The following is a 20,736-nucleotide window of genomic DNA, read 5'->3' on the forward strand; positions in this document are numbered from 1 at the left end:
TTTCCTTTCATCCTACCCATGGTCAGCTCGACGTTTCCTCTTTATCAGTATTTTAATTCTAGATACGTGGCTTACTTAACAACCTTCTCCATTTCCTGGAGGGTAACTGATAATATATTTGTATGCCAAAAAGGAAACTAGAGTTGCAAACGTAAGTTAAAAGGCCCTGACATGGTGGCATCATGGTGGTGGTGACAGTGAGGGTGCCTACAGGGAGGTTTTGGTCCCCAACCAGACATAGGAACTTGTTAGAATCTAGTTACTGTAGTTTATGGAGCATTTTGTAGGTCAGATTAATCTTAAAGGTGGACAGAAAGCTGTAGGTTAACGGTGGAGGCTGTCTCCTACAGATGAGTGGGTCCGTGTGGAGCTGGGCGCCAACGGTGCAAACAGACCTTTCTCAGGAGACAAGAGAACATGGGCCTTGAAGTACCAGAGTTAATAGGCTTTGATGTTAAATTTGACGTTTTGGGCAACAGGAGGATATTAAAGCAGTCTGGGCATGGAGTTACACAATCAGAGCAGTTTTAAGATCTGTCTCGAAGGTAATATAAAAAATAGCTTGGGAATATAAGGTTATTGTTTAAAAGATTTATTTGCTTATTTGAAAGGCAGAGCAATAAATACAGGGAAAGGCAGAGGGAGAGAGAGCGAGAGTGCACTAGCGGGAGCGCTTTCATCTGCTGCTTCAACCCCAAATGGACCAGGCCAGAGTCAGAAATCAAGAATTTTATCCTGGTGACAAGGACCAAAGTGTCTGGTAGGCAGGACTTCAACTGGTACTCTGACATGGCATGCAGGTGCCACAGCAATGATTTAACCTGCTGCACACCAACACCATCCTCCATCAAGTTATTTTTTAAAAAATTTTCTCTCCTTTTACAAAGATTTATTTATTTGAAAGGCAAAGTTAGTGAGAGAGACAGAAACAGAAAAACAGAGAGATCTTCCATCTGCTAGCTTATTCCCCAAATGGCCACAACGGCCAGAGGTGAGCCAATCTGAATCTAGGAGCCCACAGCTTTTTTCCAGGTCTCCCACATGGGTGAAGGGGCCCAAGCACGTGGACCATCTTCTGCTACTTTCCCAGGCACATTAGCAGGGGGCTGGATCGGAAGTGGAGCAGCCAGGACTCTATCCGGTGCCCATATGGGATGCTGCAGGTGACGGTTTTACCTGCTATGCCACAGTGCTGGATCCCCCTAAAGTTATTATTATTATTATTTTTTGACAGGCAGAGTGGACAGTGAGAGAGAGAGAGAGACAGAGAGAAAGGTCTTCCTTTTTGCCGTTGGTTCACCCTCCAATGGCCGCCGCGGCTGGCGCACCATGCTGATCCGAAGGCAGGAGCCAGGTGCTTCTCCTGGTCTCCCATAGGGTGCAGGGCCCAAGGACTTGGGCCATCCTCCACTGCCTTCCCTGGCCACAGCAGAGAGCTGGCCTGGAAGAGGGGCAATCGGGACAGAATCCGGTGCCCCGACCAGGACTAGAACCTGGTGTGCCAGCGCCGCAAGGCGGAGGATTAGCCTATTGAGCCACGGCGCCAACCCCTAAAGTTATTTTTAAAAAGAGATAAAGACAGGAAAGGTGGGCATCCAGGAATCGAGGTCAAGTAAACCAAGAGTTTGTGATATAAAGATCATAGCAATGAAGTGATCAGAGAGAGATGAAGACAATGGTGGGGTCCCCTCCGTGTTGTAGATGCAATAGCAGAAATACTCCACTGAGTAACTGTGGTTCTCTCCTGGCCACGGGAACCCTGGTGCTGTGTTGGTGTGTGGGAAGAGATGTACTAAGGGCTCCCTGCTGCCTGTGGGGCCATCCGCATGGAGACCCTGAGGTCAGCAAACCCGAGTGTGGATGGCGTGGTGGACAGGAGCACAGTTGCTCTAAGGCAGGGACATAATAATGGTCCTCCGCTGGCCTCGCCAGAGCTCCCTGAACAGGGCTGAGCCACGTGGCACCTTCCACCCGTAAGAATCTCAGCGCAGACAGAATGTGGGTGCTCCCGAGAAGCAGGGGAAGTCCTACTTCTGATATTCCAGACCACAACCTTGGTTCTGGGGTTGGACTTATAGGGTTTTGTTTTTTGAAGCTAGTAAAATTACATGATCTTTAATGGCACATTTCTCCTTTTCTCCCAATACAGAACCTGAGGTTTACTTGCCCAGTCTAATTATCCTGCTTCTCTTCATATCCGTGGCGATAGTTGCTGCTGTCATCTTTGTAGTTTACTATAGGAAACAAGGGAAGGCACTGACAGGTACTGTGTCTGTGGTGGTGTCTGAGAGTTAATCCTCGGGGAGTTACCCAGATCCGTGTCCGGTGAATGCTGTGGAGGATGAGTAGATTGGCTGGTATCTGAGGATCTTAACTCAATGCCCTGCTGTGGTCAGGCCTACACTGAGGTGAAACAACCCTGCACCTCTCCTTCGTTGTTCTCCAGCAAAAACAAACAACAAAGGCAACATTAGATATAAGCAAACAAGAATATTTGAGCATTCAGGAAATTGATAACTTGTGGCCTCTGTATTTAAGTTAAATAGATTTTGCAGCATGATACATATATATATGGGGTTTATACATCCACTTTTGATAGACTTACATAAAATAGAGACAAAAATGTTCAGATAAATGGTAGGGGAAGTTGTGATTGGAATGTTACTGTAGAATGTGAATCTGAAATGATGTTATCTTATATTCACTAAAGTGTAGATTCTTAGGATGGATAATTAAGTATTCTTTCCTGGGAATAATTTTTCCACAAAATATTGTTTGATAGTACTTTTAAGCGTCATATCACATTTGAATTTTATACTACAAAGCTGAAAAAGTGTAATTTTTATGAAAGGAGTCAGAGCTTCATTAGGTTTTCTAGATGTTTTAATCCTTTAATAATTGGGTCATTTCCTTTTGGAGCATTGGTTGTTTCGCCACTCTATTCCCCTTGCAGTTGCTTGCTGGTTGGTTTTGTTGTCCACCTCTGCTTTGCTGGGATTTGGTCAGTTCTCCCACATCACACCCATGGACCTCCTGCTACTTCTATTCACGTTGAATTGCCTAACGTAGCACTGGGCAACCAGAAAATTAAAGACTTGAGTTGGTGATTGAAGATGCCAGTGTTAAGTAGAAAGCAATGTTTGGACAGGGCTCATTTTTTAAAGATTCTCTTCATCTTGAGTATTTTTAAAAAAAAACTATTTGAAAGAGAGGATAAGAGAGAGAGAAGGAGAGAGAGGAAGAGAAACACATTTTTTTCAACCACTCATTCACTCTCCAACTGGCCACAATGGCCAGGCCTTGGCCAAGCGGAAGTCAGGAGCCAGAAACTCCATCCTGGTCTCCACTGTGTAAGGCAAGAACTCAAGTATTTGAGCCATCTTCCATTGCCTTCCCAGGCACATGAGCAGGGAGCTAATTGGAAGAGGAGCAACCAGGACTCCAATCTTGATATGGGATGCTGGCATTGCAAGTGGCAGCTTAACCTGCTGTGCCGCAATGCCCAATGTTCCCCATTGTCGGATATTTTAATATTCACTTCCCTAACAATGCCATAACTGGGAATTTGGATGATGCACATCAGGTGGTGAGGATCACATGTGCTGCCAGACACATGTGATCAGACTTTCTTGATGTTTCGCTCTTTAGTTGTGTCTCTCTAATATTTTGCCACCATATCTCATATCGAGGAAAACAATGTGCCTACCAAGTACTGAAGCTTTCTCTTCATCCTTTCATTCCACACACGTTTATTTGCCACCAGGGACTGGACTGGCACTGGGGTCTCAATGCCACGTAGTACAGTCATAGCTAGGACCCTCAGGAAGCATCTTAGTTGGTACAGGGAGGGAGGGGGTTGAGCATCATGTAGCCCCTGACACAGGGTCTGTCCAGTCTGGGGTCAACCAGGGCTTCCCAGTATAGGAAACAGGTGAGCTGGAATCGGAAAGACTCTGGACTTGACTGGTCCAAGGCCACTCAACAAGAGTGCAAGCCTGTCCTGCCGAGAGATCTCAGGTGCAGGGAGCTGGCGAGTTGGGGAGATTTTAAGAGGTTCCTGCAGCTGGATCAGAAAGGCGGGTGTGAAGGGGCTATGAAACTGGAGAGGACACTGCCATGTGGTAGAGTCCTGCGGGCCTCATTAAGCCGTGTGCTCCTTCTTCTTGACAGAAGGAAGTAAAGACAGCTGACTGGCTTTACCGTTGGGGACCAATTTGGGGGAGTGGTGAGAATGGACATGTGTATACCACTTGGGAAGGCATTTGCAACTGTCCGGGGCAAGAAATGATCATGGTAGCTATAATAATTGTCATCTTGGTGACCAAGTCTTATGTTTTAGTGATTGGCAGGTACTGATTCCTTCCAGTAAAGATCTGCAACTGTCCTTTTATGTAGGGTAATTATTTATGTATATATACATATATGTATTTCAAATTATAGAAACAAAGCAAGAGAGATGATGATAGCAATAACATATGATGATAGCAATGACATGTTGACATACACTGAATTTTCACTTTGTGGCAGCCGGGCTATATGTACTTGCATACACTATGTAAATGAAGTAGGCACTGGTATTTCCCCACTTTATGGTAAGAAAGCTGGTGCTCTGAGTGGTTAAGTAAACGGTGCAGGGTCACATCATAGGAGCTCTGGCATAAACGAGATTATGTATTTGGACTGCTTAGCACCATGCCCAGCCCATCTCAGTGCTCAGTCGTTGTGAGATATCATTAGCTGTTATTATGAACTGTGATTAGCTTTCTGTAGAGAACTGACAGCTCCTATTTTCAGTCTTTATAGTGAATACCATGTTAAATATTCATTAGAGATGAAGTACGTTTTCATTTTTGCATGATATCAACTCATAAATTTTTTTAAAAAATTCATAGATTTGACTTTTTAGATTTCATTACTTCCATTTTATATGAGCAAAAGGAGGTGCGCTTTGTATATGCCACAGAACAATCTTCTTTTTTCTGAGAAGCAACAGGTACAGTAGAAAAATTGGGGGCCTGGTAAAACTCACACTTTGTGGCATTCCCTTAAATTTACATACATTTGAGCAAGCTTCCTAGAAAATCAGTCTCCTGGGCACAGCATCTTTGTCCCCCTGCAATACCTCACTTCGTCTCTCGTAGTCAGAGAAAACTTGGGGAGGACATGAGGGTGTCTGTAGTCAGGGCTGTAGCTCTGACAGCTCCCCATGTGCCCAGCAGGATTGGATGGAACACAACAGATCATGTGTTGCTTTACAGAGAATGGGAAGTTCTGTTATTGATAGGAGTAAGACACCTTCCTAGTCCTTGGAGCAGTGGAACTATTTTTAACAGCTTCCACTCCCACGGATGCTCACTGAAATACTTCCAGTGGACAGTGTTTAAGGATCTTATTGAGCTGACATCATGGCAGTGATCCTAGGCCTGACACAGAAAAAATATCGCAGTCTCATTTATATGTGGAATCTTTAAAAAAAAAATCAAATAGAGAAGCCAAATGTATAGAGCTAGAGAATAAACGGTTACCAGGGGCAGAGGGAAGGTGACCAGGACAGTATCAGTCAAAGGATGGAAAGTGACAGATACGTAGGCTACAACAGCTGAGAATAATATTGTGTGGTATTCAGGTCTTTTGCTAAATGAGTAGATTTTAGCTGCTCTTGTTAAAAATTGGGTAACTGTGAGATGATCGATGTGTTAATTTTTTTCACTGTACTGTGTTGCTATTCACGTTTATAACATCATGCTGTGTACCTTAAAAATACACAATAAAACTTAGTTAAAACAAAGACATTGGAAATAGTAACATGAAACCCTTATACTTGCTTTGTTTTTCTAGCTAACTTGTGGCACTGGGTCAATGAGGCTTGTGGCCGCCTAAGCGGAAATAAGGTAAAACTTGAAGTCTTTAGTGTGTCTTTTAAGTGCTTCCAGCAGTTAGGCTCATGTTGCTGTAATTGGTCAAGTATGGAACCCTACTGCCTAGGGGACACTTGCACATGCAGGGATCAAACCTCAAGTCCCAGGGTGATCCCTACAGAACAACTCAAAGCCCAAGTCCCTGCTCACTCTAAGCTCCTGTTTTCTTTGTTTCCTTTGACACTCTGTGTACATGCTACAGTCTTTCTTGTTCAGTGCAGAGTCCTAGGAGGAATGAGTTGCAATGTTCTTTGACACTGTAGTTATTTGGTAACTTTTTATTTTGACAAAACTTCAAAATTATAGAAGAGTAGTAAGAACAAATTTCCATATGCCCTATAGTCAGATTTATCAGTTATTTACATTGCTTTATTATTTATCATGTGTATATATACACTTTTCATTTTTAACAATATATTTTTATTTTCATTTTAGAGAGTGATCTTTCATCTGCTGGTTCACTCCCCAAATGACCAACATGGCTGGGGCTGGTCCAGACCAAAACTAAGAGCCCAGAACTCCATGGCAGAGGGCCAAGCACTCAGACCATCATCTCTGCTGTTTTCCCAGGTGCATTAGCAGGAAGCTGGATCAGAAGTGAAGCAGCTGGGATTCACCTCAGGGCTCATATGGGATGCCAGTGTTGCTGGGGTGGCCTAACCTACTGCACCACAGTGCTGGCCCTTGCATTTTTTTCTTGAATGATTTTTATAGTCAATGGACACAGTATATTCCTATACTCCTAAATATGTCCTAAGAATAAAGACATTCTGGTATCTAGCCATAGAACATTTATGAAAATCAACAGTGGTACCACACTGTTATCCAGTCTATACCTGATATTAAAATTTCATTAGTTATCCCATTTTTGTCCTTTAGGGCTCCTTTGTTAGGTATAAAAATGTAAATTTTAAAGCATGATATTACTTCCAGTCCCAACACTACAATGTTCATTTTCATCTTTCCCTGTTCTGCATTTGAATCTTCTCCAGCAGTGCTGGAACTGGTTCCCAATATTCTCAATATAGTTATTCATTTGTTCAATTCTGGAATACAGGAAAGTAGTCTCAGAATAATTAAATCATATCTGCAAAACAGAACTACTAAATGGAATTCAATACTTGGTTATAGTCAGGTTTGTGTTGTTTTTTTGTATATACTTAGATTGAGGGTATATAGTCAAAATATTGGGTTCAAAAATTATTTGGAGGGGCCAACACTGTGGTGCAGCAGGTTAAGCCAGAGCCTGTGACACTGGCATCCCACAGGGTGCCATTCAAGGCCTGGCTGTTTCACTTCCAATCCAATTCCCTACTAATGCATCTGGGAAAGCAGCAGCAGCCCCTGAACCCACAAGGGATGGAGTTCCAGGCTCCTGGCTTCAGCCTGGCCTAACTCCAGCTGTTGAGGCCATTTGGGGAGTGGACTAGAGGATGCAAGATTTCTCTCTCTCTCTCCTCTTCAAATAAATAACTTTCATTTGCAGGCTAACCTAACCTAGTGGTTAAGATACCCACATTCCAAATCAGAGTGCTTGGCTTTGATTCCCATGTCTGGTTTCTTACTCTAGCTTCCTGCCAGTGCAGATCCTGGGAGGTCGTGGTGATGACTCAAGTAACTGGGCTCCGTCACCCACATGGGAGAACCAGATGAATTCCTAGCTCCTAGCTTCAGCCCCAGCCATTGTGGGCATTTAGGCGTGAACTAGCATAGGGGAACTCTTTCTCTCTCTCCTTCTCTCTCTCTCTGTTTCTCTGCCTCTCAAATAACACATTTCTGAAAGTCACTCTGGTTAGCTCTTCCTCTTGCTTGGGTGTGACTACGCTCGCTCCTCATGGGAAATGCAGTCGGCTTCATCTGTTTCTAATTGTGTTCCATTTCAGGGTGCTCCCACACTCTGTGATTTTAAATAGCACCAAGCGCGAGCCGTGGCGAATGTTCCGTCAGTACTTGCCATGGGGGAAGTCATTGGTATAAACACCATTTTCTGCAGTGTGTGGCCGAACAGGTTCTAATCACTCTGGGTCTTAACGCGTCTGTCTGCGGCTCTTCAATCCGCAGGAGGCCTCTGGCGAGGGCTGCATCAGCGCGCACACGTTGGCCGCCGCTCCGCGCGAGGCCTGTGAAGGCGTCCTGCTGCTGACCGTGGAGGAGAAGACATTTCCAGAAGACATGTGCTACCCGGACGGCGCGGCCGCCTGCGCGGGAGGCGGGCCCTGCGCACAGGGCGCGTGTGCTCCCACGCTGTCCTTGGTCAGTGAGCTGGACGTTGAAGGGGACTCCTTCCGGCAGATCCCCACGGAAGATGAGTACGTGGACAGGCCCCTGCCCCTGCCTCGGCCCGGAGGCACAGCCTCGCCGCCCTTCCCGGAGCCCCTGGAGGTGGGAGAGAACGACAGTCTGAGCCAGTGCTTCACAGGCACCGAAAGTGCGCTGGATTCCCACAGCTGCCACCTGCCCGAGCCCCCGGGCGGGGCCGACTGGACGCCCCTGACCTCTGAAACGTACTTGCAAACAGAGGTGGAGGGGGGCGCTTGCTCCAGCTTGGCCCACGGCTGCCAAGGCTGCGCGAGCCCCCCTGGGGAGGACCGTGAACCCCTCACGGACTCCCCGAAACACGGACCCTTGCCCCAGTGCGCCTACGGCATGGGCCTTCCGGCCGAAGAAGGAGCTGCCAGGGCAAACAGCGCCGAGCAGCCCGAGGACTGGGCAGACGTGCGGCTTCCGGGCTCCACTCGGGGAGGCGCTGCGTCCGGAAGCTCCCCTAGCGACCAGCCCCCTGCTTCCGGTAAGTGACTTCCGGTCGCCCACCTCCGAGCGGAAGGCCTGCTCATGTGACTTCCGGTCGCCCCCCCCCTACGAGCGGAAGGCTTGCTCTTGGCGCCAGATTTGGGCGCAGATATCATGGGCCGTTTAGGGAGAAGGAGTCTGATATTTCTGTTAAGTAAACGGCCCTGCGTGGGGATGGCGCTTCCGTGCAGTTGTTGGGCTGTGGCGTGCGTCCCCTGCCACGTGCCTTCGTCCCCGACCGTGGGGCTGTTTGTGCTGGCGTGTGTGCCCTGCAGCCGTCTGCATTCAGGCTTCTCAGCGTAGACTTAGATCTTAAGCCCCAGGATCGACCCTCAAATGACAAACTTGACCTTGACCTCAGGGCTGGCAGCACAAGGCATTTCCTCAGATTTCTGATTTTTGTTTTTAAAGCAACATAGGCCTCTTAAATCTCCCCCAGGAAAGCTCTTCGAATTTCAGGAGGACAAACAACATTGCCTGGTTAAACCTTAATTAATTAATATTTATTGCAAGCACCATGTTGCTTCTATGCCAAATTAATGATGCAGTAAAACCGTCCCTTAATGCTTTAATGAGAAGCGCCTTTTATAACCACCACGTATAATATATTTATGGAAGCAGAAGGGTAATTTTACAATTTAACATCGTTATAGAGATTTATCACTGCAACACTGTTTGAGCGTGAGCAACCCACCAATTATGATATTATAACTTTTTTCATGAGGCTAAAACACCATCTGCTTTATTGTGCAGTCACAAAGGACTGTGCGGCTGACAGGGCTTCCTCTGGCTCTGGGAAGCATTTGCTGGAGGACGGCTCAGGGATCTCTTTGCAGCTCTTCTGTAAGCTACAGACTTCATCTCCAGAAATGTCATTGTACGGATATACACTAAGGGGCTTCACAGAATCCTCCAACTTAAAAAAAAAATTCCATTCAAAGGTACCCCTGTCTGGAGCTGGTTTTTCTTTCCTCCCTCTTTATTTAGACTGCAAGTAGGGCTAGTTACAGGTCTCTGAATTATTTTATGGGACTGCAGTAGCGGGATCTGTGCTGATCCGTGCAGTCTGTTTTGCCTCACGGTCATGCAGGCCCTGGCTTTAACAGAGCGATGGTGCTGTAGTGTTGCCCAGGCTTTGTGATTTTACTGCAACTGTTCAACCCCACTGATGAATGAATTCTATAATAGTGATTCTCATTCACACTGAAGACATACATTTTGAGATATTTTTTTCAAAGAACTGGTACGATTTTTCTTCAGAAGACCTCCAATTTTTTTTTAATTTGATTTTATTTTTTATTTATTTGACAGAGTTAGACAGTGAGAGAGAGACAGAGAGAAAGGTCTTCCTTCTGTGGGTTCACCCCCCAAATGGCTGCCATGGCTGGAGCTACGCCAATCTGAAGCCAGGAGCCAGGTGCTTCCTCCCGGTCTCCCATGCGGGTACAGGCACTCAAGCACCTGGGCCATCCTCCACTGCCCTCCTGGGTCACAGCAGAGAGCTGGACTGGAAGAGGAGAAACCGGGACAGAACCCAATGCCCATATGGGATGCCGGTGCCAGAGGCAGAGGATTAACCAAGTTTGCCATGGTGCTGGCCCCAGATTTTTTTTTTTTTAATATTTTAAGGCATTTCCAAGGCTAAATATGAGGCTCTAGTATTTGTTTGCCTCATTGTATCTTTTCTGGTGGTTTATTTGCTTCCCCTTGGTTCTGGAGACACCAAACCCTGGTTCGTGGGCTGGGGAAATAGGAGGGCTGAGATAGGCCTGGCAGAAGCTGAGGCTTGTTACATTGACAGGAGAGACCAATTTTCCTTCTGGGGACACTGGGAAGATGGCGTTGGCCACCACTGTGTGAAAAGTCACCAGTTCTTGGAAAAGCAGTGTTGGCAGAATTTAAAGAGATACACACACACACACACAATTTTAGTGTCATGAAATCCTAAGCCAAATCTTTATACTCTCCTGTCAGAGTTAAAACAGTGGCTTCATCTGGTTTCCATTATCTTTTATTTCTCCAGCACTAAACATCTAGGCACAGAGGAAAGGCATAAAAAGTGTGTCATCAACTGAGGGGTGTTAATTTGCGAAAAGTTTGCACTGCTTTTTCTGTCCCTGTCTGGTACTTAGCCACGCAAAACATCCGGAGAGGCTGCTCGCGCTCCCAGCCAGCAAGCGGGCCAGACTCATTCTAGCCTGCGGGGAAGCAGCGCCAGATTGATTTTTGAGGCTGCACTATTCTCTCCAGAATTTCTTCTACACCAACAGGCCTTCTGGTTGCTGGTCAAAATAGCGCTCTCACATTCTTGACAGTTTTTTTTTAATTGTCATAATTGATATTCTGTAAGTTATATGAAAAAAGATAGAGCTTGGGTAAGAATTAAGAGAGGGATCCAAACCCAGATGGTCTCCTAAAAGCCACTGTACTCCCAGGATTTGAGAGAGGTGGCTTTTTATTGGATTTGTGGATTTTTGTCGGTGGATATTTTGTTTAACTTACAACTAAATCAAGTGGTTTCTAGAGAAGTGGCAGTGACTGGGACATCCTCAGTAGGATGGGTGTCTCCGTTGTCCCAGCATCGTTTTGAGGAGAAGGGGGGTGATGGTCTTCTAACAGCTTCACAAGTGTAGACAGTTGTGAAAAACATAATACACAGTCCTGCTAAGGAAGGATTTGTTTTGGCAATGTTATAACTCCTTTAAAGAATAGTGAGGGGTCCAGCTCTGCAGCTTAGCGAGTATAGCTGCTGCCTGCAGTGCCAGCATCCCATATGGGCACCAGTTTGAGTCCCCGCTGCTCCACTTCTGATCCAGCTCTCTGCTGTGGCCTGGGAAAGCAATTGAAGATAGCTCAAGTCCTTTGGTCCCCTGCTGCTGTGTGGGAGACCCAGAGGAGGCTCCTGGCTTCGGATCAGTGCAGCTGCAACCTGAGTAGCCATCTGGGAGTGAACCAGCAGATGGAAGACCTCTCTCTCTCTCTCGCTCTGCCTCTCTGTAACTGCCTTTCAAATAAATAAAATAAGTCTTTAAAAAAATAGTGAGAATTACAAAGGCCAGTGAAAGGGGAACACATACTTTGGGCAGTATCTTAAACAGCCATGCCTTAATCTCCATCTTAAACCATGCCTACTCCCAGAGACTTGATGGTTACTTTGGTTACAAGGCCTCCCTCACCTGGAATTTGGAGAATCAGCACTGTGCCACAACAGAATGGTTATTTTGGTCAATGACTTGTTTTGGCTCTGAATGCACTCATTTGGCTCAGCCCCTTCTAAGCTGGAGAGAGTTGTTTATTTACAGGGCTCACTGACAGTTCTTGATGAACACTGGCTACACACTTGCCTTTTTTTTTTTTTTTTAATCAAATCTTTTTTGAAGGTATACTGAGCCACAGAGACTTTGGAAAAACCTGGAAACAAGTAGGGATCAGTGTTCACAAATGTACAATGCACAAAGGATCAATAATTTGAGAATGAGGGCCTTCTATGGGCTGTTCCTGTCTAACCCATGGCCTTTTGTTCATAATGAATCTTCGGGACTTTCTCACCAAGCCAGATACTCTTACCCTTTATCAGCAACCCACCTCTTGGTAGGAATTTTCATACTCTTGTCATTCCTGATCTTTCCAGCATGTCTGAAGGTGACTTGTCATGGTATGTTAAGTGAATGCACATTTATATGCTCAATAATTAATCTACGCAGGATAAATAGATGAACAAGAAACCATCATTCCCTCTTCATTCCTCAACTGGCTCTCAGCCTCCCACTCCTTTGGTCTGCTCTAGGGGCCTGGGGGAGAAGCAGAGGGTAGAAGGACTGGTGCTGGCCACCCTGAGCACATTTAAGTGTCCTGGCATATCTGCTGTCCTGAGCAGAGGAGGAAAAAAAGAGCAAAGGTGAGCTGATTCATTCAATGGCACGGACTCTCCAAGGCAGCCACCTGGGAACCAAGGGTACAGGTGGAGGAAGACAGGCAGGTGCCTGACTCCCCATTTCTGTCCTATCTATTGAAATGACTTCTTGACTAGCCACTTCCACTCTGAAAGATTTTCCTATCCAGATTTTCCTCTCCTTCCCTCCCTACCCCTAACAATGGACCATCCTATATTTCTAACTTTTCTCACCCTCTGTCAGGATAAATACCACCCACCAACTTGTTTTGATTTTAGCTAAGTAACGTAGGCAGATATTGATTAGTTCTTTGGCTCTGAATCCTTTTTTTTTTTTTAATAGAGATTTATTTATTTACTTGAAAGAGTAACACAGAAAAGGAGAGGCAGAGAGAGGGAGGTCTTCCATCCACTCGTTCACTCCCCAGATGGCTGCAACGGCCAGAGCTGTGCTGATCTGAAGCCAGGAGCCAGGAGCTTCTTCCGGGTCTCCCACGTGGTTGCAGGGGCCCAAGGACTTGGGCCATCTTCTGCTGCTTTCCCAGGCCATAACAGAGAGCTGTATCAGAAGTGGAGCAGCGGGGTCTCGAACCGGCGCCCACATGGAATGCCGGCACTGCAGGCAGTGGCTTTACCCGCTACACCACAGTATCAGCCCCTGGCCAAGAAACTTCAAGTTAAAATTTATATATTATAGGCTGGCGCCGCGGCTCACTAGGCTAATCCTCCGCCTTGCGGCGCCGGCACACCGGGTTCTAGTCCCGGTCGGGGCACCAATCCTGTCCTGGTTGCCCCTCTTCCAGGCCAGCTCTCTGCTGTGGCCAGGGAGTGCAGTGGAGGATGGCCCAAGTGTTTGGGCCCTGCACCCCATGGGAGACCAGGAGAAACACCTGGCTCCTGCCATCGGATCAACGCGGTGCGCCGGCCGCAGCGCGCCTACCGTGGCGGCCATTGGAGGGTGAACCAACGGCAAAGGAAGACCTTTCTCTCTGTCTCTCTCTCACTGTCCACTCTGCCTGTCAAAAAAAAAATTATATATTATAATGTGATAATTTGGTGATAACGTCACACTCACTGGTACTAAATGTCAGTACATTATTTCAAAATTTTGGAAACCTTTTCATCACACACTTTGCTGAACAGTCCTATCTTCCTTCATTCTGTATTAAGAGGGCTCATTCTGGAAGGGTTTGGGCCGTGAAGCTAAGTAATTTCAAGCATGATTCAGAATGGAACTACTAAACACTGCTTCCCTCCTCTTATCATCATATACCCAGTCTCTTCCAAGTGCTTGCATTTCCATAAAAAGGAAAATCATATGAGAAGCATGTGGGTTAAATATAAAATACATTTTTTTAAAACTCCGAAACAAGCCAATGTAGTCTGGGTTATCTGAGTGTATTTTTGTATATTTTTAGTTCTGTTTCTCCAAAGAAAATCTACATGACAATTTGGTGGAATTATTTGGCATAGTTCTTATGATTTAATATTCATAGGTTGTGCATTTGAAGCAACATAATAAGTTTTTGAGAAGAAAAGTGTGCATTACCTCACTTAAAAATGTAAATTCTGTCAGGGATTGTGTTCTGAGAACTAAGCTGCTGCTTTCTGCTTGAGAAAAACAGATTCCATGGAGCCTGCTATATAAAGCATGGACTTAGCAGAGTATAAACATCTTTCTGATTATAACGAGACACATCATTTGTCCATTGTTTGTTGACTTTAATGCTATTTTTAACACTCTGAATTATCAGAATTTTTTTCTAGTGAAGACACATTCAATAGTAATGTAAAGTCAAGTAATCCATTTCAAATGTTAAAGACTCTTTAAAACTCTTAATTGAATGAAAACCCCCATATCATTATGTATTTCAAATCATACTTTTGGGTAGACTTCAAATACATTTCTACCAATTGCATGATGTATGGAGACCTGTAAGATTTTGATACCCTGAAGGCCACCAGTTGGTCCATGCTGTTAGATGTTAGTGTTAGGGCAGGCTAAATGCTTTGTGTGTATCTTCTCTTAATTCCTCAAAGAGGTCTCATGGGGCAAGTTCCCTGGCCAGGATCACACTAGTAGTAGGCACCAAAGTCATGATCTGAGTGTCTGATTGTGAATCTTGCATCTTAAACCACCACGCCATCTCCCCTTAAATCAGTTCCCGTTATATTGATTTCATTTGATTGCAATGTCCTAGAATAAGGATGAACACAGGCCTGGGGTAACTGTCTACTCTCACTAAGCCAACTTGGCCTACAAGGTTCCCTAGGAAGACACACTAGGGATGTGTAGCAGGTAATGGTTACCTGGCCTATAAAGTAACTCCCCTGCCCCTTGTGCCAGTTGTCTCTGGAAGTTACTGTTGTCGATATCTGTGATCCTTTTGTAGGAAAGGCCTTTTCTTCCACATGCTTCCAACCCCATATTTTTATGCAGGTAACATAAATGCCAGGAGGCAGCCTTGAACAGAAAGCTGTCAGGGAGGCAGCCTAAGCAGAACTGGCCAAGAGGGAGTGACAGGTCCTGGCTTTGCTTGAATTATAGAGGCTCCATGGACTAATGGTACCTGCAAAAGTCTTAGTAATACATATAAACTTTTAAAATATATATAAACTTTATTTTTAGAGCAGCTTTAGGTTGACAGCAGAATTGAGTCAAAGGTATGTATTTCAGAGTAGAACAATTTGTTATAGTCATTGAACCTGCATCCACACATTAGGGCCCACTCTTTGTGTTGAGCATCCAATGGGTTAGGACGAATTTACAATGCCATATTCCCACCATCAGAATATCATACAGGACAGTTTCATTGCCCTAAACATCCTCTGTGCCCCACTCATTCATTTATCCCTTCTTCTCCCTGGGCCCCTCACAGCCACTTCTAGTTTATTGTCTTCATAGTCTTGCCTTGTTCAGAATGCATCTGAATAGTTGACATCATACAGTTTATAGCCTTTTCACATTGGCATCATTTACCTTACAATATGCATTTAACTTTCTTCCATATCTTTTCATGGTTTATTGCTTTTTTTTTTTTTTTTTTTTTTTTTTTTGACAGGCAGAGTGGATAGTGAGAGGGAATGAGACAGAGAGAAAGGTCTTCCTTTTTGCCGTTGGTTCACCCTCCAATGGCTGCTGCGGCCAGCGCACTGTGCTGATCCGAAGGCAGGAGCCAGGCGCCTCTCCTGGTCTCCCATGTGGGTGCAGGGTCCAAGGACTTGGGCCATCCTCCACTGCCTTCCCGGGTCTCCCATGCGGGTGCAGGGTCCAAGGACTTGGGCCATCCTCCACTGCCTTCCCGGGCCATAGCAGAGAGCTGGCCTGGAAGAGGGGCAACCGGGATAGAATCCGGTGCCCCAACCGGGACTAGAACCCGGTGTGCCGGCACCGCAAGACGGAGGATTAGCCTGCTGAGTTGCGGCGCCAGCCTGTTTTCGTGGTTTGACAGTTCATTTCTTCTTAGCATTAATATTCCATCATCTGGATATACCAGTTTATTTATCCATTCACCTACTGAAGGACTCTTGGCTGCTTCCAAGTTTAGCAATTTTGAGTAAAGCTGCTAAAACATTCATGTGCAGATTTTTGTGTGGATCTAAGTTTTCACCTCCTTTGGGCAAATGCCTAGGCATAGGATTACTGGAGTCAATTTTTTTTTTAAGATTTTATTCACTTATTTGAGAGGCAGAGTTACAGACAGATGGAGAGAGAGCAAGGTCTTCCATCTGCTGGTTCACTTCTCAAATAGCTGCAATGGCTAGAGCTGGGCCAATCTGAAGCCAGGAGCTTCTTCTGGGTTTCCCATGTGGGTGTAGGGGCCCAAGCACTTGGGCAGTTTTCCACTGCTTTCCCAGGCCATAAGCAGAGAGCTGGATTCAAAGAGGAGCAGCTGGGACGTGAAGTAGCACTCATATGGGATGCCAGCACTACAGGCAGAGGCTTAGTCTATTATGCCACAGCGCCGGCACCCTGGACTCAATATTAAGTGTATATTTTGTTTTATAAAACTGCCCACCCTGTCTTCCAACCTGCTGATACTATTTTGCATTCACACTAGGAATCAATGAGCATTCCTCTTGCTCCACATCCTTCCCAGCATTTGGTGGTATCAGTGTTCTGGAATTTGGCCATTCTAAAAGGTGTACAGTGGTGTCTCGTTGTTCTAGTTTGCATTTCTGTGATGATATATGGTGTAGAGATTCCTTCCAGATGCCTTTTGCCATCTGTATATCTTCTCTGATGAGGTGTCTGTTAAGGTCTTTGGCCCATTTGTAAAAATCAGGTTCTTTGTTTTCTTATTGTTGAATTTTAAGAGTTCTTTGTGTATTTTGGCTGATAGTCCTTTATCAGATATGGCTTTTATAGATGTTTTCTCTCAGTTTGCAGCTTGCCTTTTCATTCTTTTAAGCCTCAGATGTTTTTAGGGCATCTTGGGTGAGCCTCCTCCAAATCCTTCCTCCATTTTTGTATATCCCGTTACCAGCCATCAGTCAGCAGGTGGTCTCCCCTAACAGCATACCATCCTAGGGTACTTCGGCACTCAGTGGAAAGAGTTACCTTTCAGGGGCATGTGTCAACTGCAGAAGCCATGGCAACCAGGCTGAATAGGAGGCCCTAGAGCAACCATCTGATCACGTAGTTTGCCAACATGGTGACCTATTGATGTCACCATCCTGTGGCCTTGTCATCTCAGATTGGATTGCATAGTCATGTAAACCCTCTGTTCTGAAGAAAACTTTAAAGAAGTATTCCTTTTAGCAAGGACAGTTCATGAATAACTTATGTTATAAATAAAGGATATTACCAACTTATTCTAAGACTCGATCTAGGCAAGAGCTGCATTCAACTCACAGCTGAATAGCCAGATGAGAAACGAGACTGCTCCTCAGCGTTGAATTATACAGATGAATGTTCTAGCCAAAGGCAGTCATAGTGGTGGACAATTTCAGCAAAGAAAGCAAAAGTTGGATTTCCAGGGGAGAGTGCCCTTGCAGCCTTCGAGACATGCTGAGATCCTTTCTTTGACAAGATAGGGATGAAAAGATGATGTTACCACTCAGTCTCTTTCACAGATCTCTATGTCTTCAGGAGTTCCACGAGCACTAGTATTATTTTCTAGGAGTAGTAGTGCCATCATTACATCCATGACTAATTCTTTGCTATTTCCAAAGCATTTTCAAATCTGTCATCTTGTTTGAACCTTATGCTGTTCTGCTGGCTATATATGCACTGGTTTGTTCATTTATGTAACAGCTGTGTATTACGTGCCTTCTCCATGCAACTGCATCCTGCCAAGCTAGCTCAGATTGATAGACTGGTAACTGACGCTCGTATCATAATGAGCAGATTGAGGTCTGGAGAGTGGCTTAGCGGTTTGTCCCCAAGTCTCACCACTGGTGAGGGCCATGCCAGGACAAGACCAGAGAGATTTTGAGCCCCTGCTCGGTTCCCCATCCTACCTGAATTTTTATCCTCCTATTCTCAGGCAGCCATCAGTGCCTCCTTCTCTGTAGTCACCACTTAAGCCTGAGAGACTGAAATGCCACAGTGATGTTGATGTTACTATATGACAATCAGGTGAGTGTAGATTTTGGCAAGCCATGGAAACAAAACACTATCAGTCAGTAGAGGAGAAGAGACCAACTAACCAACTTAGAATGTGCACATGCAAAGTTAGTATTTGCAGTGCAGGCAGCCTTGACTACAGAGAGCACCCAGGAACCCCTGCATTTGGAGTGTGTTTCTGTTGCTCTCATTACCGTTGTGGATGCTCTCTTAATCTCACTCCATTTAACCCACACTTCTCTCTATGATGGAAGCCAACTGAAACTCACGGCATACTGATTGCTTACAATACAGAGATCATTCTAGAATATCCAGGCCTTCTGTTCCTACCACTATATGGCTGTGCAAAGTGCTTCCAATCCTGTGTGAGCTGATCTTTTGAATTTGAAACTTTAACATTATGTTGGCAAAAAAAGGAAAAAATATTTTAATAAGCATGAATTCTTTCTTTGAAACTCACCATGTGCTTTGTGACAGTTCAAAGAATGAATTGCTAAAAAAAATTTTTTTTTGTTATAAAGTTGAGGTGGATGAGACAACTATGAGAGATATTGGGGGAATGAAACTCTAAAAGGATTCTGCATTTAGAAGACTGCCTGTCAAGTAATTCTTAGTTTTCATGCCACTTTAAAGAAACCAAAACTAGGGGCTGGTGCACTGGCTCAAGGGGTTAAAGCCCTGACCTGAAGTGCCGGCATCCCACATGGGCGCTGGTTCGAGACTCAGCTGCTCCACTTCTGATTGAGCTCTCTGCTATGGCCTGGGAAAGCAGAAGATGGCCCAAGACCTTGGGCCCCTGCATCTGCCACGCTTCAGATTGGTGAAGCTCCAACTGTTGCGGCCAATTGGGGAGTGAACCAGTGGATGGAAGACCTCTCTCTCTCTCTCTGCCTCTCCTCTCTCTCTGTAACTCTGACTTTCAAATAAAATAAATAAATTAGAAAGAAACCCAAACTAGAAACTGTAAGTAAAACATTAAAGGTATAATTGATAGTCAGGAGACCCATTCTCAAGGGACAGGTGACAGTTCTTCCAGGAAGTTGGTGCTGAGAGTTTCCCAGGAAGTGGTGGGTGACTTGAACACCAAGAAAACATACCCGTACTTTAAGAGTATCAGTGGCTGATTTCTATAACTCAGTGTTGTCCTGAACATTTAGTTCATCAGTAGAGAAAATTTGACAGGCAAGCATTCCTGCAGTACTGAAATACGTCTGAATTATGAGTTGTTACCTCCAAAAACAGTGATGCTAAATGACAGCACCGGAGGGGGAAAAAAAAAAACCCAGAGCTATTCCCCTGAGAGTTGCCTGTATGCCTCAGTATTAACACATAATTTGCATAACCAATGAAAAATGAAACTATGAAGTCCTAGAAGTACAAAAATTCTAGAAATTCCAAGATGGTGCTGACAAAACATTTAGCCAGACATGGCCCTTCTGAGTGCAATGCTGTGGGCAGCTGCACAGGATACACACCCATGAAGATCACCCTGCTGCCACTGATGAATTGCCACTTAATGTCATTGATAAATCAGAATTTTAAAAAGAAGTCTAGTCAGTACTAGTTTTTTTTTTTTTGTTTTGTTTTGTTTTTTTAAGATATATTTATTTATTTGAGAGGTAGAGTTACAGACCATGAGGGGGAGAGACAGAGAGAAAGGTCTTCCTTCCATTGGTTCATTCCCCAAATGGCCGCAACGGCTGGAGCTGCGCCGATTCTAAGTGCTTCTTCCCAGTCTCCCATGGGGGTGCAGGGGCCCAAGGGCTTGGGCCATCTTCTACTGCTTTCCTAGGCCATAGCAGAGAGCTGGATCGGAAGTGGAGCAGCCGGGACTTGAACCAGCACCTGGATATGATGCCGGTACTGCAGGTGGTGACTTTACTCACTGTGCCACAGTGCTACCCTCCACGTTTCCATATCTTTAGTGTGGAATGACAAGTTACAGATATTTACAAAACAAATCTAAGAGTAAAATCCTTCTGCAATTTTAATATTATTCTTTTCTTCCTTTTCTCTTTTTAATGTTTCCCATGTTCACAGAACCACACCAGGTCATCAGGTGGTGGTGGTTGTTTTTTTTTTTTTTTTTTTTTTCCTTTTTGTGTGATTTTTTTTAAGAAATTCACTTTTTGGGTCCTTGCTAAGCATTCACTTTAATTTTCATAGGAACATTCCCCCCCCCCCCTTTTTTTTTTTCCATACTTACATTTCATGGCTTACATAGTAAATACTTCACTGAGTTTCCTAATGAGTTTATCAGGTAAAAACAGATGTGAAAAGTAACTTGATAACTGGTGGGAGCAGAAAGTTATAAATGTGCTGGAGAGTGGAGTGGGTTAGCAGCTTAGAATATGCTGTATATTATAAGCACTTACTGGTCTACTACAGAGGGAACAGAGAACTTACAGCTGGTTGATAAATGGAAATGCCAGCTGGCCTTCCTCATGTTGGTCGGGGATTATTAGGTAAATAAATCCTTTCCACTACCCTTCTTGGAGCATCCCCCTTCCAACTGACTATGGGAGAAATAGCATGAGCCACAGACCTCCCCGTGTGACTTCTGATTT

General features: G+C 44.9%; 1 protein-coding gene across 1 annotated transcript in view; it reads left to right on the plus strand.

The window, feature by feature from the left end:
* TNFRSF11A (TNF receptor superfamily member 11a) overlaps positions 1-20,736 on the plus strand; it is a 57,470-nt gene that overhangs the window by 35,423 nt on the left and 1,311 nt on the right. The window contains exons 7-9 of the mRNA XM_062200038.1: positions 2,150-2,263; positions 5,839-5,891; positions 7,980-8,706. Coding sequence (XP_062056022.1) covers positions 2,150-2,263; positions 5,839-5,891; positions 7,980-8,706 — 894 coding nt within the window. The remainder of the gene's footprint in view (positions 1-2,149; positions 2,264-5,838; positions 5,892-7,979; positions 8,707-20,736) is intronic.

This window comes from Lepus europaeus, chromosome 9 (assembly GCF_033115175.1).
Source record: "Lepus europaeus isolate LE1 chromosome 9, mLepTim1.pri, whole genome shotgun sequence".
Lineage (NCBI taxonomy): Eukaryota > Metazoa > Chordata > Mammalia > Lagomorpha > Leporidae > Lepus > Lepus europaeus.